The sequence below is a fragment of the Pagrus major genome, chromosome 19 (genome assembly GCF_040436345.1).
Source record: "Pagrus major chromosome 19, Pma_NU_1.0".
Taxonomy (NCBI): domain Eukaryota; kingdom Metazoa; phylum Chordata; class Actinopteri; order Spariformes; family Sparidae; genus Pagrus; species Pagrus major.
The window spans coordinates 23,730,290-23,757,064 of NC_133233.1; the positions used below are offsets into that span (position 1 = coordinate 23,730,290).

The 26,775-nt window shown below is 41.9% G+C and overlaps 1 protein-coding gene across 1 annotated transcript in view; it reads left to right on the plus strand.

Annotated features, from left to right (window-relative positions):
• Nucleotides 1-407: 407 nt before the first annotated feature.
• cnksr2a (connector enhancer of kinase suppressor of Ras 2a) overlaps nucleotides 408-26,775 on the plus strand; it is a 51,089-nt gene continuing 24,721 nt past the window's right edge. The window contains exons 1-6 of the mRNA XM_073488524.1: nucleotides 408-471; nucleotides 13,561-13,724; nucleotides 15,225-15,427; nucleotides 22,190-22,277; nucleotides 22,672-22,713; nucleotides 25,116-25,235. Of these exons, the coding sequence (XP_073344625.1) occupies nucleotides 408-471; nucleotides 13,561-13,724; nucleotides 15,225-15,427; nucleotides 22,190-22,277; nucleotides 22,672-22,713; nucleotides 25,116-25,235 (681 nt within the window). The remainder of the gene's footprint in view (nucleotides 472-13,560; nucleotides 13,725-15,224; nucleotides 15,428-22,189; nucleotides 22,278-22,671; nucleotides 22,714-25,115; nucleotides 25,236-26,775) is intronic.

Here is a 26,775-nt window from a genome sequence, read left to right on the forward strand (position 1 = left end):
ACACGCACACACACACACGCACACACATACCAGGAGGACCGGAGTGGCGCACCGGGAAGAAGAAGAAGAAGAAGAGGAAGAAGAAGAAGAAGAAGAAGAAGAAGGGAGGGAAGAGAGGAGAAAGAGACACATGTCAGACCGGATCGCGCAGGGGAATGTACCGGATCCCGCTGCTGCCCCGCACTGAGGGCTGCGCTGCGTTAACGGGACGCGACACCGGGCTGGAGCACCGGACCGGGATAGTGTGAAGAGGAGAGGAGTCACCTGGCTGCGCGGAAGGGAAGGAAGGAAGGAAGGAAGGAAGGAGGGAGGGAGGAGGGCGGGAGGGTCGCAGGGGGGGAGCAGATCTTTTGTTTTGGTGACAACACCGCTTGCGCGCAACGGAGAGTCGGCGCAAAGTTTCCTCGATGGCGCTGGTGATGGAGCCGGTGAGCAAATGGAGCACGAGCCAGGTGGTGGACTGGATGAAAGGTAAGAGGACACACTGACTTCAACACCTGATCAGTTTATAGACGACAAAAATCTCACCTGGATGCGCACACACACACACACACACACACACACACACACACGGTGAGTGATCACGACTGGTGTGATCGGTGCAGGGGGAGACAGAGGCTGGAGAGATGTGATGATGATGCGTGGGAGGTGTGTGTGTTTGTGTGTGTGTGTGTGTGTGTGTGTTAGGTTCATGCATCATCCTGGCACCTGATGATCAGTGGGAGATGATGTAATGTGTGAGTGACAGGAGGAGAACTTCAGCAGGGCCGGGCTGAGAAACTTTATGGATGGGGGGATGTGAGGGTGCCCCCAGGGAACATTAGAGAGTGACGTTAATTGTAGTTAATTGTGACTTCAAGCATCCTACAGCTACAGTCGGATCAACACACATAAGGCAACGAACCCTCTCCAACATATGAGCAAGACGTCCAGACTGAAAGAGACAGGAAACATCTTTGAAGTAATCTTGTGTTTCTCGGTGACGTGATTGAATCGTCTCGGGTCATTTCATGTCTCTTGTGGTCCAGAACAAGCCCCCAGGAAGAGCGCAGGTCTGTGAAGTCTGTTTTCATAGTGGTCAGACAGTGTAATTACATCGTCACGTGACGCACAGGGGCCCAAAACGACTTTTTTCCGTAAGCTAACAGTGTGAATGTTTTTGAGCGTCACAACTTGTTTCACTGTCATTATTTGAGCCATTCAGTCCAATAACATTTAGAAAGTCTAGAAGAGCTGCACGATTAACTTATTTTATCCCCGTTTAAGTTAGCCGACTCGGTCTGCGGGAGTCGAGATTTAATATAACGTCCTTGGCCCTGACACACCAAACTGATACCAAAAGAAGTAGTGGCAACAAAGCCGGATTGTTGTTTGGCCTTGAGTCGCTTGTGTCTCGGCCAAAAAAAGTGCACTTTAACACACTTAAGGACTACCGCTGACTAATTGGCTTGTACGTTCCCTTTTTCACGCCACTCTTGCTAAAATAACCTCTTCTAATAGAGAATATGTCTGATAAAAAGTTGAAAATGACGAGAAGACGAAGGCAAAATAAGGAGAAACTGCGCTAAATGGTTGTAATCATGGATACTACAGCGACAGGCTCGAGGGGCTTTCCCTTTTCTTTTACTGTTTCCCTCCTTGTTCACTGATTGGCTTAGCTGAACAGCCAATCAGAATACTCGCTCAAACGGCCAAAAACTCGCAGACTACAGGGCTGAACAATATAGCGTTTCAGCATCGATGCAGGTTAACTCAAACACAACATGCTTCAGCTTTTTCGCTGCTTGATACCAAACAAAATTGCCATAGTTCTCATTTTTCATGACTAAAAAATGTCACTTTTTTCCAATATCGTGCAGCCCTAGTCGACACATGCAACAACTAGAGCCACTGACGCTTACTGACGGCCCCAACATTGGCCAACTCGGGCCTTTAGTGGCCAGTTTTATGGTTGTTATTTTGGCATTGTACTGTATTAATTCAAACCATAGATATATTACATTTGTACATTTCTTTACGTTTCAATTTTATGTCATGAAAACCCCTGTGCTTATAGTCTGGTTAGGTTGAGGTACAAAAACAACATGGTTAGGGTTTGGAAAAGATCATGTTTTGGCTTAAAAGACCTGGATTTGTCGCTAAAAACACGTCTCTATGTAAATATCCAGTTGTTAGTCGGTCTTGAATGGCTGCTACCTGTCACACCTCCATTCCCTCCTCCTCACCATGCAAAACTCAGCTCATAAACATATAATCTGAAGAACGTCACTGCAGAAATGCTGATACAATGCCATCGTTTTATTCTGGCTACCCGGCTGTGAGGTTGTCTCTCTTGGTGTTCATTATGCGGGGAGGTAATCAGATTCCTGGGAGGCCGACCACGCCGGTGGCTCTTAGAGAGACTCTTGACTTCTGAGGACTAACCGACAGGATTAAGCTCAAATCACTCGTCCTTTTCAGTTTGACAATAGTCGTAAAAGATGTCAAATAATGTCCTCTGAAGCGCTGTCAGACGGAGATCTGGGGGATTGAGGAGCCACTCCACCGGAGCCCTTAAAGAAAAGACGCACACAAAAACACCTAAATGAGTATTTATCTGAAAATGTAATTGAGTTTTGTTTACATGAATGCTTGTGAGACGTTGCAGTGATCAGACTGGAGATTACAGTCATGCATAATTCAGGAGGCAGGCTGATTAGGTCTGTACCCAGGAGCCTGTGTGAACACTGTAAAACTCTCTCACACATTAAAAAAAGAAACAGCCCTCGCAGATACGTCGTGCTCTCCGGCTTCCACGCTGATGTTTGGCAGAGATTTTCTGCTCTATAACGAGCCGGTGTTGACGATTATGATGTTCTACTGCATTTTGCTCGATTGCCATCTTATTTACCTTTTTCTAAGCACAGCAAACATTCGATATGAGTTGCTGGCCGACACATTTCTGGTTGGTAACGGCTCGTTTTTGGCTCAGGCCTTCCCCAGAAACCACCTGCCAAAACTGAGAACTGCCACGGGAAAGACGGGTCTATTAATCAGATTTATTATCAAACCTAATTTAGACGAAATTAGCAGCGAGAGTTTTAAGCTGCGATGCCAAATCTATAAGTGCAAGATACATTAAAAAGGATGTGTAGTTTGGCCAAAAAAAGGGACGAAGTGAAGGTCATGAAGAACTTTATATTCAATATTCCAGTTTGAAACATTATTTTGGGATTAAATAAATATAATAATCTTGATTTTCGGTGACTTTTTCCTCTCAGTTCTCCAGCTGTTGGTGTTTTCGAATCTCAGCACACATCACAGTTGAGTTTCAAGTACATTTTATTGGATTTGGAGGTGTTATTGGACACAAAAACAACGTGAGGAATTGAAAACGATAAAGTTTTACACCCCCCAGAATCTCTATTTTTAGCAATAAACACTCGGTCACTTACGGGACAAATAGGTGGTCGTGAAAAGTTTATAGTTTTTGGAGAACTGAGGTGAAAGAAAACAGAAAATTATTCCCTCCTGTGTGAGATTATAGACTCAGACACATGTTCTTTATTTAAAATATAGTCATGAGAGTACGATACACTGAAAAATGTGTCATTAGTAATTTCATAGCGCAGCTTGTGTGGTTTGTTTCCGACTTCACATCAGCTGTTGAACTCTCCCCTTCACAGCATTTCTGGCGCTCCACCTGCTCGACTGGACGCTGGAGAGGATGAAAAAATTGTGTTCTGCTGTTGCTTCTCACATTCCTGACATAGTTTGTTGTGGCTGTGGCCTTTAAACTAATTGAGTAAACCAAGTCCAGACGAACATATCGTTAATATCATGCTAAAACTGTCACTTTACAAATGATGTTTATCTCGTAAAATCGGGGTAAAACTACAATTTCGGAAGGATATTTAACTAGTTTCAAGAGGTTCAGCTATTTCTGACCAGTTGTTTTAGCAGTAAAAACCTTCTAAATAACCTTAAAGTTCAGCGCCAGGACCTTCTTCCTTTGCTGTTATAATAATCAATATGGCCACTAGAGGTCGCCGCCTAAGAAGAAACATAACGGGTCGTATAAGCTACTTATGACCTATATGATCATTTTTCTGATGAAGACGGCCTGGATCATATTTTATCAACGGATCATTTGATGTGTAAAATCTTAATTTGAAAGGTAACAAGGTAAGAAAGGTGTCATGAGTAAAGAAGAAGTACCAGAAACACTCTGAATGTGTTTTCTCACTCGCAATCATCTCGTCTTCCTCCGAAACTGTAAAAAAACATCTCGTCTTTGTGTTTATTGTGACGTCATTTCCACCTCTGCCAACGACTAAGTGACGAGTTTTTGCCCTTTAACACAATCAATGACATTTTTTTCCTCGTACTGGATCGCGGCGCCCGAAGATGCATCATCGCTCCGTGTTTCATCAACCAGAGAAACGTGACTCACAAACACTGATATTAGCGATCTTTGTTATTCGCTCTGTCTGGTTGATGCATAAAAAGCAGGTCAGGGAATTTTTATTGACTCACGCGCTTCGATAAAAATGCAAAATAGAAAAATCGTGACATGAGATTTTATTTACATGATGCACAGTGTCGGTTTTCTCAGAGCCTCATCGTTGGACTGGGTTGTGTGCATATGGTGTGTGTTTATGTGTGTGTGTAGTCGGTGTGTGTGTGTGTGTGTGGGTGGATGGTGACTTGTTCGTCTCAGACCGTCTGTGCAGAACAGCTGACAGACACACACACACACACACACGCACACACACCGGCTCTGAACAGAAGGCTCCACCCGGGCCTTCGGACATTTGCGCACACACACACACATACAGAAAAACACACACACACAGCACACGTGGCATGCCTTAGTGTGGTATTCCGCTCACGCTGGGTCTCTTGGGCGTGTCGGTGGCGACAGAGGGCAACATGATATACTGTATTTGTGTGTCTGTGTGTGTGTACAATAATATATCCACATCACATATGCCCACAGGCGTTCGAGGGCCAAAAGGTCTCGGCTTTGTTGACTTGGCGACAGCGTTGCGTTGGCACGCCTGAGGCTAAAACAATATGGGGAGCGGTGCACTTCAGTGGTAATGTGAGAACTTTACCGTGCGTCGCTGGGAATGATGTGAATTTTCGCAGCCTCTTGTCATATTTTCGATTGCAGAAAGGGCATAATTGTGCCTCATTTCCCTTGCATGAACTTGATTGCTAGGCTGCAAAAATCAGCAGGGAAATTGGCGCGCCAGGCATAGGAGCAACATCTGATGACAACACTGCCGGGGTGATAGTCACAGCCTTTAGGATCAGAGGATTCGGGGTGCTTGATCTGTTTAGACTCTTTCTTTTTTTAGGCTCGTGAGGGTTGAGATTACTTAAAATATTCACCAGTTTGCATCAGAAATGTCAGATTTGCGTGCACCGAGCAAACAAGTGGCGCGTAAGGGGAATTAGGTTCGGTCATTCGGAGGCCAAAGAGTCCAAGCGAGGCCTGTAAAAGTCACTCCAGCGTGTTGAGCTCCGGCTTAAGGCATTTACATACTGCAGTGATAAAGCTCAGCGTTTTTTAAATGCATCAGTTAATGTCCAACACGACACTTATATAACAGGAAGAATTATTAGAGTCGAGGTAAGAGGCTTAAAAAGTCTTCTTATTACAGACAAGTGGATTCAATTAGGCTATTAAAGTTCCCATGAAGTCAAAATGACGTTTAAATGTTTTTTATTACTCCATATTTCACCTACACGACAGTTTCAGGCACAAAAATGGCAAAAAAAGTCATTTTGTAGATATTTTCAGTGTGTAACTTCCTGGAAAATGCTGAAAATGTTGATGACTCATCCTGCACTCGGAGGCGTGTATTCATTTTTCATCCAATAAAAACTCTCCTAACTTTTATGACACTGCCATGAGTGTATGAAGTATTTTCTGGATTTTCTCGATGTCCTCGCTGGTCTGCTGCAAGCCTGGACAGTTAGCTTTACTTGTTGCTAAAGCAACTGCTAACTAGTGCTTACCACCTGCCTCCTAATGAGCAGCCTCCCAAAAATGACGACAGAGACCAGTTACAGTATCTAGATGATTTATAGACTTTTCTGATGGACTTCTACTGGTAGCTTTGTTACTAACGTAAGCGCTAGGTGCTGCTAAATGTAGCTGCCGTTAGCTACTTTGCTAGCAGCAGCTGGGGACGTATACAGCCTCTGAAAACGATGATGGAGGGTAGCGACAGTACCGGGGTGATTTATGGACAGATACAAGTAGCTTTGATGTTTGTAGTTAGCGTTTGCTAGTTAGCGGTCCAAGCCACCAACACCACGTCAGTTGCTTACTGCCCTCTCAGAGATGACATTGTCCAGGCCAGGTTCATACAGCTTTAACTGCAACACAAGATGTCTCCTACATGGATCATCAACTCATGAGGATGCTAACTTGTTGCCTGGCACCTGTTAGCTTTAGCCTCAGTCTTCTAGGAGAAGGGCTTGGTGAACAGTGAATAAACAACAAGAAAGCAAGAAACATTTATTTGGAGTCATGTTTCTGGTTCTCTGATGACCTTCAGACTGTTATTCACACTATTTTAGCTCAGTTTTTGGTCTCCACCAACTCCTGATGGATACATCTGGCTCTTTAGTTGCTAAATTCTCCACTCAACTAGATGCTAACTGTGACTGTTTGCTGTCTTGTTGCTGAAAAAAGCTTCCTGCTGCAGCAAAACAAAATATGATTAAAAGAACAGTGAAACTAAACCAAAACAGTAAAGTCGTGACCCCAAAACAATTAGCTTAAAGTCGCTAAAACACACTGTAAAGTTGAGAGGAACTGGAGAATTGGCTGATTATTCTGTGTGGGTTCATCACGCTCATGTTACAATTAGTCAACCAATGTTTGTTGTTGTTTATTCATTTTTTTTTGCCATTTCAGGGTTTGAAAAACATGCTATTGTATTCTGTTATTAGCTCGATTAACAGGATTGTGTGTCTGTGGCTTTGGTAGAAATGTAACGTACATTTTTCCAATTAAATACCAGACGGGAGCGGAGATTTACAGGCACCAGGGTTTAATCTTTCCTGACATAAATTGTTTTTTATGACTAATTGACGTATCTGAACTTCCAAGAAAGAAAACTTACAGTTCTCTGCAGTCCCTGGGGCCAATATTTCTTCTGACTATGTTTTTTGTTTTCAGCTCGCCTAATTATATCAGAATAAGACTGACAGGGAGAGGAAGGAAATATATACGGCCTTTTAGTCTAGAAAAGTGACACTGGGATTTACACCAGCAACCCCAGAGGCCATAAACTCACTTCTGATAACCACTTTGCTTTCGAAAACATTCTGCATTTACAAATCCCAGGAAACACAGCGAAACGTTCCCTCTAACTTTTTTATTGTTACCGACACTGCACAGTTCTTGGCACAGATGACACATAACTGGACCGGGAGGGCCGGATCTTTTATAGGACTCTCAAACATCCCAGTAGTCACCCGCAAAATCTCGTTTTATTAGACGTGTGTGTGCGACAGAGAGAAAGAGGGTGTTTGTGGGAGTTTTGGCTCGCCTGCTGTTGTGAAAAGTGTGCCTCTGTGGGAGTTAAGTGTGTGAGTCAGCTATGAATCACACTTTTTCTGTATCAGTCGAACACATGCGCACACACAAGCTCTCCATCGCACATGAGCACATACTGTACGCAGAGATATGAGTGCATGATTATACAGATTAGACACCATTATACAACAAACCCACACGGGCATTTACACCGAGCATGTGATAGTCAATTTATAGAAAAAAAAACGTGAGCAAGGTACATTTTAGCATTTTTATTGGATATGCAGGAGAAACCTGAATACAAAACAGGGGTGCATGTTCCCAAGACGGCACTTCTGCACTTGCCACAGGGTAGCTGCAAGGGGTAGGACTATAATTAAAAAAAAAAGAAATTATATTTAGTTTGAAAAGAAAACACTGTGAGCAGTTGAGAATGGGTGAAAATCAGGTTGCAAGCAAGGAGAGAGATTGAAAAGTTACCTGAAGGTAATTGAAAAACAGTTAAAAATAGCTAGAAGCAACAGATAAATTGTTGGTTAGCATATCTAAGTAGTGTAAGAAGGCTAACGGGGAAACAGTTTTCTAAAATTAATTAGTTATCCGTAGTCAGTTAAATGATAAATGGTTGAAACTTAAGGCTAGTTTGCTAATTAATGGTAAGTAGTTAGCTTAAAGAAATGGATAAATGGTTACTACTTAGCTTTAAGTAGCTGAATAATGATAGTTAGCTAAAAGTAAAACGGTTAAAACTTTAGGCTAGTTAGCTAAGTAATGGATAAAGCAGCATAATAGATATACCGTTACTACTTAGCATATTGTAATGGATAAATGCTAGTTAGCTTAAAGATAAACTGTTGAAACGTAAGGCTAGTTCGCTAAGTAATGGATAAACTAAATAGTTAGCTTAAAGTGATTTAATAATGATAGTTAGCGAAAAGTAAACTAGTTGTGGGCTAGCTAAGTAATGGATAAACAAAATAGCTTGCTATAAGTAATAGATAAAGTAGCCTAATAGATAAATGGTAGTTAGCTAAAAGATAAATGGTTGAAACTTCAGGCTAGTTTGCTAATTAATGGATAAACTGTTCAAGTAGTTAGATAATAGTGGATAAAAAGTAGCTTAACAGATAATTGATAGTTAGCTGAAAGATAAACAGTTGAAACTGTTAAAAGTATTAGATTTACAGTTCAAATAGTTATTTTAAAGTAGTGGATAAACGGTTTAAATAACTAAAGCTAGAAATGAAACAGCTGAACATTGTTTAATAGCTAGCTAATAGTTGGAAACGTTAACTAAATGTAATTAATAGCCTAAACGCTGGTTAGCTTCGAGATAATTGGTTGAAATTATTAGCTAAGTGGCAGCTAACGAGGCTGTACAGGCATATTTTACAGAAAAGTTTGGGAGAAAAAGTGAATCCAGTGCTGCAGTCATTAAACTGCACATATATATGAACTGCATAACACTGTTTTAGTTTCTTGTTCAGTCTGCGGGGGTGTGTGTGCTCGCTCACTGATGTCACTAACAATTTGACTCATCAGTATTCAGGGCATTCACGCTCTCCCTCACTGCCAGTGATAAGCGGCGCTGATTATCAGTGAACTTTCGCTGCACAGCGTTCATCTTCCCCCTTCTGCTTCTGTGCCTCGCTCTCAGCTCTCTCGGCGGTAGTAACACTTTGCCTGCGAGAGCCAACATTGTTTTAATCAGCTTCACGTCTATTAGAAAATCAGCTGCTATTAACACTCATTTAAAAAAAAAAAAACACACACACACAAGTTTCACTGTTAGAGGGAAAACGGGTGCTCAGATGCCTTATGTGATTAAAAAATACAACACAAATTCACTGAAATTGCCCCCGTATGTGACCGCTGGACGTCTTACTCCAAAACTGTGAGTATTATCTGCTGCCCCGACTCTTCTAGGAAGGATCTCGGCGATAAAATTTTGTAACCTGGCTGCTGGGACTTGATCCCATTCAGCCGTAAGAGCATTAGAGGGGAAGTCGGCCATTGATGCTGGGCGATAAGCCTCGCAGTAGGTGTGTGATGGGGGTTGAAGTCAGGGCCTGTCGGCTTCCTCCACGTTTCTTTAAGCACAATGGACACGCATGTCCTCGACAACCTCTCGTCAAAATCCGTCCCGTGTCCCTACGAGACCTTAAAAACTGGGAATATCCGCACAAATCACATCAGAGCGCGTTGATGTCTTTATTCTTATCAAGTCCTTTCATGCTCGTCAGTGGAAGCTGCGAGCCGAAGATATCGCTCATCGACTTGAAGTGTTTCGGGGTCCAGATAGTGAAATCAATTCGTCTGGATCAGATAATGGTGCAACAGACGACGCTTCGAGCACGAGTATTTCATTTTTAAGACTTGTTTATTTAAGTTTTAAAGGATTAATTGATGTGTTTTTTACGCATTTCAGCCTCCGACGTCTGGATATTCTGGCATTTTTGAGCCAAACGCTTCATTTAGACTTCAGATGTGGCGGCTGAGGGGAGGGGAAGAAGCAATGCGAGGGTGCAGAGAGCCACAAATGCTGTTTGCTCGTCGCTGATGAGAGAAGGAATGTGTGTGTGTGTGTGTGTGTGTGTGTGTGTGTGTGTGTGTGTGTGTTAAATAGTTCGAATGCAATTTAGCAGCTGGCTCACGAGCTTCCTTTTGCCTTCTTCCTCCTCTTTCCTCCCTGACTCTTCCTCCGCACTCTTCCCAGTTTTGTTTTTTTTTCCCATCTTTGTTAGTGTGGTTATGATAGATGAGTGTATTATAACGCTGGGACTTGAAGCGGGGGAAATCAATGCTCATTCCTCAGAGGTGTGTGTGTGTGTGTGTTGGCTGTTTGTTAAGAGGTTAGGAGCTGGATACATTCATTGTTTTGGGAGCCAGGGGCTGCAGCTGAGCTGCTCTGTCTTGATCTGCTTTCCTTTGACTCAGCAAACCCGGCCAGGCCAGACAGTACACACACACACACACACACACACACACACACACATTAACAACGCACCCACCCACTTGTACGCTCACACACTCAGATCTAGAGAGACCGTCCCACTCACAACACAGACGTTACACAATCCAGCAGAGACTGAAGTCTTACCTGGGTGGCTGCCTGATTGCCCATCCATTACCTCCTTCATTCCAGTCTCTTGACTCTAGTTTCAGGTAACAGAGTTTATATTTGGTCCTTCGGAGAGTAAATTCGCACTAATTTTTCATGCTGAGTTCTGCTGTGGTCCGACTGCGACCCGCGAATTTGGGCCGTTTACCAGCAGCAGGCTTGTCTTGACAGTGCCGACCTCTGATGGAGGCAGCTAACGTACCTTATAAAGAGCCCGTGGGACCTTATTTTTAGAAAACCTTTGTATGGTAGAGAATGGAGAATGATTTTTATGATCACGCTTGAGTTGAACCGTGATTCACACATATGATTTTTGTCAATTTTTTAAAATATCATCTAGTTTTGTGTTAAACGTTCAGTGAACTACATCGTCTCGCTCAACATACGTCACCAACACCAACATGGCCGCCAACTCGCCTCAGAAAAGGTACAAAAAAAGATGAAGATCACAATAAATCTGCTCATATTGACAGCTGCAGTTGTGTGAAAGGAGAGTTCGTCAGTTTTGTGAGCAGCTCTACAAGGTTTAATTTACGGGTTTTGGTGGCCGTTTAACGAGACGACGTCACCAACGTGACCGTTGGCTGTGTCGTCTTTACAATTACAAATTTTCACTTATATTTCGTTAGTTTTACGACAAACTGCAACTTTATTGACTTTTAAATTGACAACTGGATTTGTTGCATTCACTTGTCTCCAGAATAAAGAATAATTAGCATGTGTAATCCACCACAGTGTACTTACATCGTTGTCCGAAGGTAATGCAATGCAGAGCTCTCACTTAGCATGCAATGACAATAAAAGCTTGACATGTTTACTGCAGTCTAGATGTTTACTGCAATGGATTTACAAGAGCCGACAAGTTGATTTCCACGCTGCAGAGAAATGAATCCGTCCGCCATGTAAATCATTTGAAAAAATGGTGTCGAGCACACACGATTTGCAGCTATGTGCTAAAATTCGCAAACACACTGGCACGCTGCTCTGAAGTGCTGTTGAGAGCTTTGTTACACTTGTGGGTTGAAGCGTTTTCTGGCCACGATACAAGTCCAGATATTGTTGATCATCTCTCCCTTTCACACTGTAGGAGAGAGAAAAACAGTCTGTCTTTTTCTTTTTTTTCCCTCTCTGTTCACCCTCATTTTATGCTGAAACGGGTCACGGTGTCAAACATTTAGCTCATAAATGGACAGGAACAAAATGTTTTCTGCCTTATGCCTCAGTCGTCTCTCAAAACAAGCTGTATTTCATACTCGTGTGCTACCGAAGGTTTTGAAACAGCGTCGTGCTGAAGTCTACAAAACTGCAAAACAAGCTCAAACGTCTGCAAAACACGACCCAGCAGCTGTGGTATTATCCAAGACAAACAGGAATAAGTAAAAACGTGTCTTGCATTTTCCTGTGCAGACTGAAAAGAAATCTGTCCTCCCTATAGGCTGACTTTGAAGAGGGAAACCGCCGGTGAAAAATATGGCGAGGAAAGCTGATTAGTTCTTCTGGAGTGCAGCCCGATACCTATAATTTTCGAGCAGGGTCGTTTGCGGTCATCGATCAGGAGACCGAACGTGTTGAAGAGAGTCTTGGCGGTGGACAGGTCAGCAGGAGTGATGGTGTTGTTGGGATGAAATCCTCCTCCTGTGCCCAGGGTCTATTATTTCTATCTACCTTATGTGTACTTTCATAGCTGCCATAAAACAGATATGATTACAGGCAGTATAAAGATGAACACCTCCCACCAACAGTTTACCTTGATTTAGCGGTGTAATAATGTTTTAGAAGGCTAAAAGAAAATCCCTCATGGTACCGAAAGACTGTTATGAGATAAAGTTTGCTGATAAATAAGTTTGCTGCAGTTCATTTCCTTCCTAAGTCATTTGTTATTGTCCTTAAAGCTGCACTGCTTAATATTTCTACGTTAGCGATAATTCAAATGACTGCACGCAACGTTCTGTTAGCCGTTAGCTCAGTTAGCCAAACACACCGCAGGACTTTTTGTATGTTGTTCAACAATCGGACGAAATAGATAAAATATAAACACATCCGCATACCGAGATGTCTGAATTGGTCGTTTTTTACGTTTTTTAGCTCCGCTGTAAGATAGTTACGTTAGCTACTAGCTCCGTTAGCCAAACACGCCACAGGACTCGGCTGCCTACTGGCTGCTAATATCAAACGAGCTCTCTTAGGTCAATTGCCAGTCGCTACCTCACCGTTCCCAGAACAACAAAGGTAGTTATGTTAGCTGTTGGCTCCGTGCTCTGTTTGGTTTGTCGCGTAGCAATAGTTACACTATGTAAATACAAAGATTATGACCGAGAGGTGTCACAGAGAGGATGTTTTGCTGTCCTTCACGGGAAAATGGGATGTCAGGAGTTGGTGGAGACCAAAACCAGAGCTAAAAGAGAGTGAATACTGGACTTACATTCATCCGGTGGACACAAACCAAATGCCAAATGAATGCTAATGTTGCTCCGTAACTGCTGGATGTGTAAACACCAAGTTAACTTACAGTAAAAGGTGACAGCAGCCCAGTGTTGTGTTCTTCCCTCCCCAGATTGGCAGAAATCACAGGTTTTAGCAGATTTAAAGTGTTATTTTCTTGAGATCTGCCAGTTAAGGACGGCGTCCCAAAGAAAAAAGGTGTTTCAAAGTATTTTCTTGATTCTAAATCAGCAGCCAAAGATTCAACATCTCTTGAAACAGGTTGAAATATGTTTTTGTTAACTAAACTATAGATGGACCGACTTGTTAAATGTTTGCAGTGTAGATTTAATAAAGTCTACCCAGTTTACTGTTCACACAAACATCACGTTTTGTTCTCAGTCCCGGAGAAGAAGAATTTTTCATTGTGAGATTATTTACTGTGAGTAACCCTCGTAATATGTGTGTGTGTTTGCCGCAGGTCTGGACGACTGCTTGCAGCAATACGTGTGTGTGTTTGAGCGCGGAGGTGTGTGCGGCGAGAGGCTGCTGAGGATTAGCCACGCCGAGCTGGAGGAGCTGGGAGTTTCTCGCATCGGGCACCAGGAGCTCATTCTGGAGGCCGTGGACTTGCTCTGCGCTCTGGTGAGTCCTGGACCTTCGTCAGCCGTCGTTACAGACTGCAGCTGTTAATGTATCCGTGTTCTGCTCTGACGCACAATATAATAGATATGCAGTAAATCGTCACTTCACTGCATCACATCGTTGCATCTCATCTCCTGGCATTGTCACAATCACAAACTAAGAAAGTAGTTTCAAAATGGCACCTTAAATCTCTTTTTTTCCAGTTGTAATAACAGGAGTATTATGAAATACGCTTCTTAAATTCCTTAAGTGGCCCGACACCATAAAGTCGATCTGACTAAATGGTCTGTGGGGAGACAGGAGAGGAATTATTGGCGTCTGAGGGAGAGTAAACAAACTACACCCCATCGGATAAAGTAGAAGTAGAAGTTGAATCTTATTCCCTGCTCATAAAACAAAAGCAATTGGTTTGGGATTAAAAATAATTGAATAAAGTCTTAATTGCATGTAACTCTGGAGAATATAAGAAAAGTAAACAAAAGGAAATTAAAGGCCTCGATTAGGAAACAGTTCTTCCTAAGAGGTCCAGTGTGAAGGATGTAGGGGCAGAAATTGAATATAATATCAATAATTGTATTTTCATCAGAGTATAATGACCTGAACTGAAAATGGTTGTGTTTTTGTTATGTTAGAGTCTTTAATAGAGCACGACCGATAGTGGATATTCACAGAAAACATAAACAAATACACATTTTTTGCCATGAAAAAGAGTCTACAGCCTCACCGCTACATGCCACTCAATCCTACAAACCAGACTTTTAAGTTTTATTTCAATGGCTAAACTAGTAAGGAAATTAACTTCTTTTTTGGGTCATTATTGTCTGTTCAAAAAATCGGTTGGTTGGATTCAGGCAATGACACCACGTGGTTAGGTTTAGGAAGATATTGTGGTTTGCAAGTTTATTAATGAAGCACAATTCAGACACAAGGCAGGCAAGAAAAACAAAAAGCAAAAACACACAATTAATACTTTGAGATTCGTAATTAATTGCATTTAAGACAGTTAAATCATAGAAAGCAGCATAAAAAGTTGGAAAACCACAGTAACAGTAATGTTTTAAACCCTGATTTGGGTTAAAATAACTACATTTCTTACATAACTTCAATTACAAACAAACGTAGAAATACGTTACGTACACAAACAGCACTTTCCTGGATGAAAGTCGTGTGCTTGTCTTACCAAAACATCGTCGCTCTTTATACTACTTTACCTGACTTCCTCCTTTGCTACTGTAATTATGACTTCGGCCACCAGAGGTTTAGCTTTAATTTTACCTCACAATGTATTTAATTATGAATAAATAATGAGGAGTCGAGGTGTTCAAACAGTTTGATGACCTTCTCTCAACAGACCATGCAACGTGAGTCATTAATATACACCAGGCTCCTTCACGAAAATCTGATAAACATGTTGACAATTAGGATGCTGTTTAGTATTCATGGTGTTTCACCGTCTGTGGGCTAATCTTTGTTTACGCGTGTGTTTGTGTGTGTGTGCAGAACTCAGGTCTGGAGACGGAGAGCGTCAGGACTCTGGCGCACAAACTCGGCGCCTCAGCCAAGAACCTGCAGAACTTCATTTCTGGACGGCGTCGCAGCAGCCAATCGGAGAGCAGGTCCTCGCGGCGGCTCCCCAACGACCTGCTGACCTCCGTGGTCGACCTCATCACCGCCGCCAAGAGCCTGCTAGCCTGGCTGGACAGGTAATGATGTGTTCACCTCTCTGACTCTTTCTCTGAGATACGCTCTGTTTCTCTTGTACACAGATGTGACTGCGTGACTCTGCCGACTGTGAAATGTCAAAATGTCCTCCACAAATAATAGAGAAATCATCGGCTGCATTCAGAAACGAGGAACAGAAAGACCTCCCGTTAGTCTGACATGGAGCTATTTTGGTCATATCAGAATACATACCAGATACAAACAGTTGGTAGCTTCTTTTAAATGAGCTGAGTTAGTTGTATTAGTCTTAATATTTGATTTTATATAATTATAACACATATTTTTATTATGTTTGCGTCAGAATAATTACAGTCCATAGAGAAAATTACGTGTGAATATGAATAGTGAAATGTTTTGGCAACAATTTTTAATCATTTATTGATCACTGAAGATACAATAAGGCTTCATTCACAAGGACAGAAATCAATACAGATGAAGAAAGAAAAGTTACAAGTACATGAAAAGAAAAATAATAAAGAGAAATAGAAAAAGAAACTGTACAAAAGCAATTAAATGCAAAATGAACATAAAATCAACTGAATAGTCTGACATAATGACATCGTTCAAGTCATTTTTTAAGGAAAAAGGCCTTAAATTAACTGGTTCTGCAACGAACGACATTGAAACAACCACTTATAACGACATAAGTAGGCCTCCGTTAAATAAGAGAGGTCACATCACGATCAGTGTGTTAACAGGAAGGATGTCACACCTGAGAGTGAGTCTACCTCTGCAGAGCATGTGTGATTGACAGGTGATGGGGGGGGGGAGAGCGAGGACAGTCTGTCACCTAGTCAGTCGACTGTGGACGGCATCTTCCTCTCGGTATAAGTATAAAGTGCTAAAATGGGTTTGCCAAATGTATTTGGCCGTGAATATACCGAGGCGGACTGCACCAAGTGAAGTATATGTGTGGGAAACACTGTCGCTTACAATAACTCAATAACCATCATGCTTACAGAGCTTACATGCATTTTAATGGTTGTTTTTCCATGATGTTTGTCTGTTGTATACATCTAATTCATCTGAAATACATGTTTGATGCTTTTCTATCTGATTCACTAACGTTAGTTCGGAGGCCGAATGTACCTGTTGGGCCACAGAGTGAAGAAAAGGACAGCAATGACCTTTTATTTACTTTTTTTCATTGCACATAAGGGAAAAAAAATACATAATACATCAATAACAAGAAAGAGAATACATTCAGTAGATAATGATTGGAAAGTAGAAGACAATAACTTCAGAAAGAAAGATTTATTAAGCTGAAATAAGACTACTACAAAACATGAAACAGCAGACACTTTTAAATTTTTAAGAGGTTTAGTCTGAGTACAGCTACAAACAGCCTCTTCTCTAAATGTTTTAAAACATTTAACACTTGAGGAGAAGATTTACAGGGATCAACTGTAGTGCACCTCAGATTAAATGTAATGGGAAACATTTGACATGAAGACAAACAAGAGTTTACCCCGAAACTAGCTGTCAGACCGAGACGTCACCGTAGTTTAGACAACAAAGATGTTAGGAAAGCAACAAAAGCACGCAAGACGAGCACAGCAGACACATCAGACAGGTGAGACCACCGTCTTTACAAAACAAGACAGCTGAATATCTCACTTCTTGTGCTCAAAGATAATGATTCTGACATTTTAAAGACAGAATCAAAAAGTTAGATAATAAAATCAACACAATTTGCAGCCTTCAATTATAGATCGTCCCCTGAAGTTGAAGTCTTTGATCCATCGCCTGTAAAAGTTTTCTAGTTTTAGCCATTTTGCAGAACTAAAGCTCGAATCTGCAAAACATTCTCTCTGCCGCAACCATCGGTCGTTGACATCTTTTCAGAAATCTGTTTTTTTTCCAACCAACGGGATAATGTCAGACCTTTTTTCTCACCAACGTCTCGCCGTCTCTCCCTCGCTCTCTTGTCCTCCCTGTCACTTCATTTATTCATGACTCGACTCGATCTCCCCGCACACGACACACACACATCACAAAACACAACTAAAGGTCTTTGACATCCGCGTCTTGAAAATGCCGGCCACCCACCCACATCTGTCCCGAGGCCATCCAGACACGCAGAAGCATATAGAAACACAGACCCGTGGAGAACGCCCACGCACAAACACACAACTGGCAGACACACACCCACGTCCGCACGCACCGACACACACACACACACTTATGCAAGCGCGCACGCGTTCGCCCACGCACGGTGATGCAACTGTAAATGGCAAAGCGACATTGAGAAAGGGATAGACTCAGCAGAGCCGTCGCTTCACGCTCTCTATTCCCCCGTCTCGGAGACATAACTCGGTGTTCAGGCGTTGTCAAACACTCCTTTTTATGCCTTTATCCTGCACAGCTAACGTGAAAGAAAGAGCATTTTCCAGCTGTGTGAGGCCACGCTGATAGATTTGACATGCATATGATCCCAGTGGAGCTTTTATTTCAGGGAAATATCATCGTCTTAAAATCGATTTCCACCGAATAACAAATGAGCGAGTAAAAACAGGCTGCGTGGTGGGCTGATGTGTTGAATTCATTAGTGGACCCTAACGATGTGGAAAAGGTTACGATTCCCGGGCATGTTTGGCTACGCTCTGTCTTGTACTCGTACCCGACAGATGACTCCTTTCCTAAAAGGGTTTTCCAAATTAGCATAAATCGTGTTAAAACTGAACTTTCATCTTCTCCCTGATTGTGAGTTATTAGACCTCTCGGGGGACGGAGGAGAAGTGCAACATCGGTTCAGCGCTCAGGCAGCGAATGTAAAGCACTTTGTAGTTTCTCTGTAAATGACTTGTGAAGACACTCTCGCAACCTTTTCCGTGGATGAAATAACAGCGTGGGTTCGACACGGATCATCTTTTTTTTCCCTTCCTCCGATAACACTTTTCTCTTTGTCTGTGGCGACAAACACCATTTTCATCAAACTGACAGAGAGTGCAGGAGCCAAGCTATTCCCCTTTGAATCTGTCAGGGAGAAAAAGTGAAATTATTATCCAACGGTAACTGAAATTTGCAGTATTTCTCTCTCTTTGAACTCCTCATTTCCTCTTTATATGCACATTTGGAAGCACCTTACCATGAATTAATAACATGGTCTCAGAGACTACAGTTTATGTGATGTATTTTGCTGATAGCCTAAAAATGCAGCAGTGTGTCTTTCCTTTTGTTGTATTTCTATTTTTAACCAAAGGAGTGAATGAGTAGACGTTTACCTCCGAGACCACTTGTTGCTGGTCTACAGCTGCCTCGGGCGCTTAGTTTTGGTAGCCGTGCCCTAAAGCATCCCCCTCATTCTCGTCTATTTTACTCTAAATCGAACCATAATTTACTAAATGAACATCATGCTGAGTTGAAGAAGACTTTAATCTACAGATTGAGACCATGAACTCATCTTTACTAACTTAACTGTGTTGGTAAAGTGAGTGAGAAGTAGGGTCATTTTCTCATAAGCTTACGTACATTCGGATCTTTTTGCAACCAGTGGAGTCGGCCCCTGCTGGCCATTGTCTCACAACATTACAGAAAGGATCCCTATAGAGACATATCTGCGTATCTTTGTATTTGTTTAACCAGAAACAGCCGTTACGTCGCTCTGTTCCAATCCACCAGACTCCATTGACAAAAACAGCAATTTTACCTCGCAGAACATTTGGCGGTCCACCATGGCCTCGATCTGTTAGTTTGTTTGAGTTATCGTGTGACGTTGGTGTTCCTCAAGAAAGTGTAAGTCAGACTGAATCCAAAAATATCTGTATCACGTCTGTGTCGTCACATCTGACTGAGTTATAACTCTGAGAAGTTGTTAGCGCTTTAAACTTCCTTAATTGCCGCAATTTGACTCTGAGCTCGGAAAAAAAAAGTGTTTTGTGAGCGTTGTTTGAGTGTTGGAGGCTGACGGTTAGCAAACAGTCTGTGTAGCCTTAGGTCCTGCGTGTATATATAGCACACAGCCTCAATACTGATGACCCAAATCACACACACACACACACACACCACAGATACATCATCCACTAGAGGCTGTGGCCGGATTTTAATCTGGGTCTTTAGAACAATGAAGCAAAGTAATGGTGTGTGTGTTATTATAATGACTTTGCTGTATATCAGCGGTAGTTCTGGTTCTCTCTTTGTGTCTGTCTGCGGTCATTAGCACCCCATTAGCTGCAGCATGTTCCTCATCATCAACACCTCGTTCACACCTGAACAGTCCGTTATGTTACGGCACACCTCATTTTATAAACATTGTGTTTGCACAAAAGGGGCTTTAAAGACCCTCTTCTCACTGAAAATAAAGGCTTTTCGTAAAACAAACTTGACAGCAGAATGAGCTCACTTCTGTGGAAACTCTGATTATGCATAAAAACATGTGGGAGACTTGATTGTGGTGGCACAATAAACCCACAGTGGTCTCATAACCCTCCTCACACAGCTGTTTTTTTATTTTAAAAAGAACAACCGACTTTAAACTGCCTTTTTTCTTCGTTTGTTTCTGAAGCCTGGACCGAAATGACAAGTATTCAGTGTGAGGTGTGTAAACTGGTGCACTCAGAGCACAATGGCCTATTTACCTTGTTCTCTGATGCAGCTTCATTCATCCGTCCACTGGAGCTGTGTGCTCGTTTCTCTGTGGAGATGTATATTAAGGAAGCCAGACGTCATGGGCTGTTTTCTCCAGTGTCCCCTGAACGCACCTGTACTGGTTTGGATTTCTGAGCTAGTTTGTGTTGTCTTAGTTTTGAGCTTGTTCTCTCTCTGCAAAATTAACTACAGGTTGCATATATGCCTGGATTTGAGAGGCGTTTGTGTTATTTTCTATCACAGTTGATCACCATCACAAAAAACTTTGAATCAGTTAATCGTTGAAGTAATTTGTCAAGCAGAAAGGCCACACACTTACACAGGAAATCCACTGGTTGCATGTACGCTGCGGAACGGCTCCGCTACAGTTTTGCTCCGAACCGAGGAGTTCCCACGATGATTACAGAATCACGCATGACCGCAGTTATACGTCAATGTTTTATTATGAAAATGTTGATGTTTCGGTGTCCGACTTCCTGTCTGCTCTGTTCTGAATTCGGCTGAATTGCGGCACCGCGCTCCGGCATCCGGTAGAAAAAGAAGCCATGCATATCTGCTACAGAAGGGTCCGGACTGGCGTGGCGGATCGGAGAAGGACCGAACACGGACCGAACACGGACCGAACACGGACCTGGTGGAATTTAGGGGCTATATTGTGTTTCCAACTTCCTCAATGTGAGGATTTGCTGCTTTTCTCTGTTTAGCATGGACTCCGGACAATATATAAAGAATCAGATCAGGATCACTTCCACATTTGCGTGTTCACACATGCAGAACCCAATAGGAGATTGTCCGCGTTCACACATGATGGAAATAATCCATATGGTTAGGGCAAGGTAGGGTAGGAGGCTACAGACTGTTTTTGCGTTGATATCAAAGTATTTCGATGTATCCGTAATATGCTATCCTAGAACGAAGATCCCACCGGAGCTGGGGGAAATCTTCTGGGTAGATATTTCTCAGATCTTTGACGATGAGCAGTTTAAACGCCGTTTTCGTTTGTGTTACAGCTGATGAAACCTGCACTGAGACAGTTGTCTCTGCTCTATTCACACATGTGGCTCACTTGGATTTGGCACTTGGGAGCTGGCAGGGTAAAGTCCAGGGGAAATAATGCAGACGTTTGTTTTCACACATACAGCTCCTCTGGGTAAACTCTGGATGAACCCAGAGCTGCAGTGCATGTGTGAAATGGGCTTCGTCTGGAAATTGAATACCCTCGATGTCACATTGCAGGAAGAGTACATCTAAGGGTGGCAACAAGAAAAGACTGGCGTTGATTTTTAACAAATGCTTTATTTTTTATAATAACACTAATAATCAATAGCGTTGATAAGGGAACGTACACGCTGTGATATAGATGGCTCTTTCTCAAGAAACTAAACCAAAAATACTTCAGGGAACAGGGTAATGAGCCGTAAGATAAGACCCGCCTTCTTGACATTTAGCAACCGATCAATGACAATCAACAACCTGTTGCTGTGACAAATGTTTGATGGACAAAACAAAAAATTCAAAGACGCTACTGGGAAAATCTGACAAGTATTTTCACCATTTTCTGACATTTAACAGAGTAAACAATCAATCAATCCAATCATAATTGATAGATAATGTAAACAGTCACTAGTCGCAGCTCTGTGTGGATCACCCACTTCATTAACCATATGAATATAGTTGTTTAATTACATTTTTCCACTTCGTAGCATGTTTTTTTATTCTGTTCCTAAACTTTCAGCTGTCACACATCGTTGTTTGTATTGTTGTTGGCTGTTTTGTTTTTGTCTGGATATCTCCTCAGTGGTCTTTCGAGATAAAAATAAAGTTTTGGAAATAGATATCCTGATTATCTAACTTGTTTTATGTGGCTATAGCAAAAACAATACAAGGAAACACAAACAAATCTAAAGAGAAATGACATTAACGTCATTTTCGAGCGACTCATTTGTCACTTTACATACAGTTTATACGCTATACTGCAGATTGAGTCCTGAACCTGCTTCTTGTAAATGTTTTTACCTGTGTGCACACACACACACACACACACACACACAGTGTCCGTGTCTGTAACAATGCTCCCGTCCGTCTCCTCTGTACATTATCTAATGCAGCAGAAACATTTTTAAGACGTGCCGCTGTGTGTTATCTGTTCCTCCCAGGTCTCCCTTTGCTGCAGTGGCAGACTACTCAGTAACCCGAAATAATGTCATTCAGCTCTGCCTGGAGCTCACCACCATTGTACAGCAGGTGTGTTGAATTGTTTGTGAGTGTGTGTGTGTTTATGTGAGGCTGAAAGCTCGTATTCTGCCACGGTTGTCATATCCCCCTAAGAAACAGTGTGAGTGTGTGTGGGTGGGATGCAGCAGACTCTGCTCTCTGCATCCTTGAGAGAGACTCGATTTCTTTTGCTATTTACGTCCTTACAGTCTGTCTTTTGTATGACTGATGTGTGTGTAAATAAAAGATAAATGTGTCTGCTTGCGTGGGCGTGCTTCCTATCTGCGAGGGTATATACGCTGTGCAGGTGCCGGGTTCAGTAACGTGAGGCCCAGACACCGGGAATGCTGTGTGTGTTTCTTGAGGTTTTTTTGCAAGACAGGATGTTCTGCTCGCGCTACATTAAATTCTGCTTCTCCCTCAGGACTGTACGGTGTTTGAGACGGAGAACAAAATCCTTCATGTGGTGAGTCCTGCTTCCTCGTCCAGCTGTCGCGTATTTGCTCTGTGTTGATGGGTAGCGTCCTTTTTTTGTGTGTCTTTATCCCTTCGTACACGCTCACACACTGCTCCCCAAACACAGAAAACTCCAGCTCCAGCCGGATATGTGAATAAATCACAACAGCGCATCCTGCGGTATTTTGGAGATGTTTTGGGAAGCGTGCATTGTTGCGTTATTGCCAAGAGATGGATGAAAAGCTCATCTGTCTGTTGAATTCAAAGCTGCCAGCCAACAAGTGATTAGCTTAGCTTAGCATAAAGATAGGAAGCAAATGAAACAACTCGCCTGGCTCTGTCCATATTTAAAAAACACACCAATTACAGCGAAGCACAGTAACTTCCCGACACTCATCACGAGCCGTAACTTGCTAGGCCATCAGGATGTGCCGAAAACCACAAAATTATTGTTTTTCCTTTTTTGTTTGTGTACTGAGAAATAAATACAAAATATGTGTCCATTTCAAACATTTACAGGCACTGGTAGTTGTATATTTGATCTTTGGAAAGAGCTAGGCTCGCAGTTTCCCTCTGATTCCAGTCTTTTTGCTAAGCTAGGCTAGTTGCATCCTGCCTCAAGCTCCATACTTAGTGCTGCATTCACACCATGTTCACATGGGAAGAAAAGGAAAAACTCCAGTTATCTGACTTGGGAGTGTTAACACACTGCAGCTGCAACGATTAGTCGATGGATCGAAAACTAATTTCCAACTATTTTGATAATCCATTAATCGTTTTAGTCATTTTTCAAGCAGAAACGTGCAATATTTGCTGGTTTCAGCTTCTCTGCCGCGTTGGTGGCAGTTGTGGCCGGAGGCATTACGTCATGGGGTTGTCTGTCTCTCCGTCCCATTCTTGTAAATGCAATATCTCAAGAAAGCCTTTAGGCAGTTTCATCGAATTTGGTACAAATGTTAACTTGGACTCGAGGATGGACTGATTCGATTTTGGTGGTGAAAGGTCAAAGATCAATTTCATTGTGACCTCATGCAACCCATTCTTATAATATTTCTAACAGGATAAAATGATGAAGTAATTATATTTTAAATCTAAAAGGTCAGAGGTTAAATCCACTATCCACTATGACATCATGATATCCTGCAAAAAAAAAATCTGGCCTATTATTCAACAGCTTGACTTTGTACAAGTTGATTGTACTTTTGTATAGTAATCCATGGAATGAACCCCAGAAACACTCCGTGTCCTTCTCTTTATTCATCCACGGCAGCGTTACAAAGATTAAAAAAAAACATTTATTGGAGAAAAAATTATCATACGCCTCCGAGTACAGGATGAGTCATCAACAATTTATATCGTTCTCCAAGAAGTTTCAAACTCTCAAATACTCCTAATGAAAACATTTAAACATGAATTTAAATGCAGCTTCAGCTCCAGTGATGTTGGCGTCTGTCAGAGACTCTCTGACTCTTAATTACAACTCGGAGTTTGATGTTAATGGGTTTTTTTCGAATTGGTTGCTCGTCACCGTGGTTCGCTGAGGCCACAGACACGAGAGTAGTTTTAATCTTTTCATCCAACTCTTGGCAAGATCCTTCAAAAGGTTTGGTCCAACTTACTCCCGAGGTGCTCACAGCATCGAAAAAAAATAAATAATTCAGCAGCAACATCTCCTTCCAGAAAAACCAAGATCTGGATCAGCTGCTCCCAAACTGAGGGGCTGCTACAGTTTAATTGACCGTTTTTCCCAGCAGGCGTTTTGACTTGTCAAACACGAGTGTTACTAATACGTGTGCTAATTGCGGCACGCCATCGCAGTAATTGCTGGAACGCAGCTTTCAATGACATTAATGTTATTAGTTCCACCTGTGCTTTACCTGCTATGACAAGTGGAAATGTCCTCTGTCTGGCATGTTGTCTGGAGTCTTCTGTTCTTCGCGCCCTGCATTCGATTTTTAATGTAATTTGTGAACGCCGCGGACCCAGAAAATTAAATTCACCTCCATTATATCGATGTGGAGGCAGATCATTTTAGAGACCCTGGACAAATAAACCAAAAATGATCTGCATGGATGCTCCCTGAGATGAGAGAGAAAATATGTTCTCTAATAGTCACTTATGTGAACTGACCCTTTAAAGTGAGACAGGAAGCCACAGAGGTGTGTTAATGTCTGCAGCCTCTAACAACGTCCATTCTGAACCGTTCTATTGAACATTTGGACGGGAAATCTGTTTGTTTTCTCAGAAAAAAGCTCTAATAAAAGACAAAAGCAGCAACACGAAGCTGACAAACACGGCGCGCAGGTTGTTTTCTCTTTTGTTTTCACCTGTTTTCAGTGTTTCCACAGGTGAAGCTGTTCTATAAAAGCTGTGTGTGTGTTATTATTCGTTCTCTCTTGTTTCTCTCTGTAGTGCAAAACTCTGTCGGAGGTGTGTGAGCACATTGTTTGTGTGTCATCGGACCCGCTGGTATCTCAGTCGGCCCACCTCGAGCTGGTTCACCTCACCAACATCAAACCCTCTGAAGGCCTGGTAATGAGTGTGTGTGTGTGTGTGTGTGTGTGTGTGTGTGTGTGTGTGTGTGTGCGCTGGGCTTTTGTGTGTAGTTATTAACTGGTACCTGTTCTTTTGTTTGTGTGCATGGGTGTATTAGAGGTTGAAGTGTCAGTTTCTTTTTTGGAAATCTTTCAACATGTACAACAGCATGGTCTGTAGCTCAGTACATTTACTCAAGTACTGCGCTTAAGCACAATTTTGAGGTACCAGCTCATTTTATGCCGCTATATGCAGTAAAATACGGAAGCCCAGAGGGACAAATGACAAATGACATCTGATCTAAGTTGTTTACTCTTCTGTGTTTATGACTTGAGAACTGGTGAGGAAAAAGGTTTTGCCAGAATAATCTTTATAAATTCCTCAATTTTTTTTATTTAATCTGTAAAAACACATGATTTTTTGTTTGTTTGTTGTTTTGCAGGAGAAAACAATGTTTTTTCATGTGTGCAACCAAGTGAAAAAAACATTCCAGGAGAGTTTTTATTGTGTGTGTGAAACTGAGAGGAAAAAACATTTTTCAGGCAGAATTTTTTTTAATTTGTGATTTTTAGGGAGGATAATTCCCAAATTACTCCTGAAAAATGTTTTAAAAAGCAAAAATAAATGCATGGTTTCACACTTCAAAATGTAATCTTCTGGAAAATAAAATACAAATTCACGTGTTTAACTTAGGAAAAAAACAGTTCACAAGTCATAAATCAGGAGAAAAAACCCATTTGGATCAGACTTGGATCTTGTCATCAATCAGACGAATGGATCAGCAGAAAAAAATATTTCTCACTGGCCCCTCAGGGCTTCCGTAGTACTATTACTCCACTATTTCATAAAAAGTGTATTTTTTTAAGTTCCTTGGAAATTCAGATTGATAACACAACAAACAACAATATAATGAACAAATAAATCATGATGTCTGAACTTTATTGATTCTTACATGAAATTCACAAGAAGTATATGAATTAAAAATGAGCCAGCTGCAACATTAATCCATAAAAAATTACAATCTTTGCATTTTGTGTAGTGAGAACTCACTTTTGGTACTTTAAGTAGATTTTGATGCTAATACTTTTACTTAAATATTTGCGGCCAGGTCTTTGTTATATATTTTGTTGAGTTGTGTGAATACATTATCCCAAATGTTTCCAACAATGTTCAAACCAGAGAAATCCACAAGTTTTCTGAAGCTAATGGTTCGTCTCATTTAGTCGCCCGTTGCTACTTCCGGGATAGGGAAGTCGGCGAGCGAGACTAAACTTAACACTAACAAAAAAATTGCTGCTGCAGTCAGGTTGATGAACAGGAGTGAAGATAAATCCACTGTTTTAATCCCTAAAGATTAAAAGTAATCTCTGAGCTCTCTCTGAGGATCCAGTGTGAGGGTGTCCGGGTGTTCGTTCCTCCAGAAGGTCTGACTCTGCACCCGATACTTAAATAAAAGATCTGTGCTCGTCTTCTACTCATAATGATTACATGCATATCAGCAGGGTTTGAAATATCCCATCAGCCCGAATGTAAAACG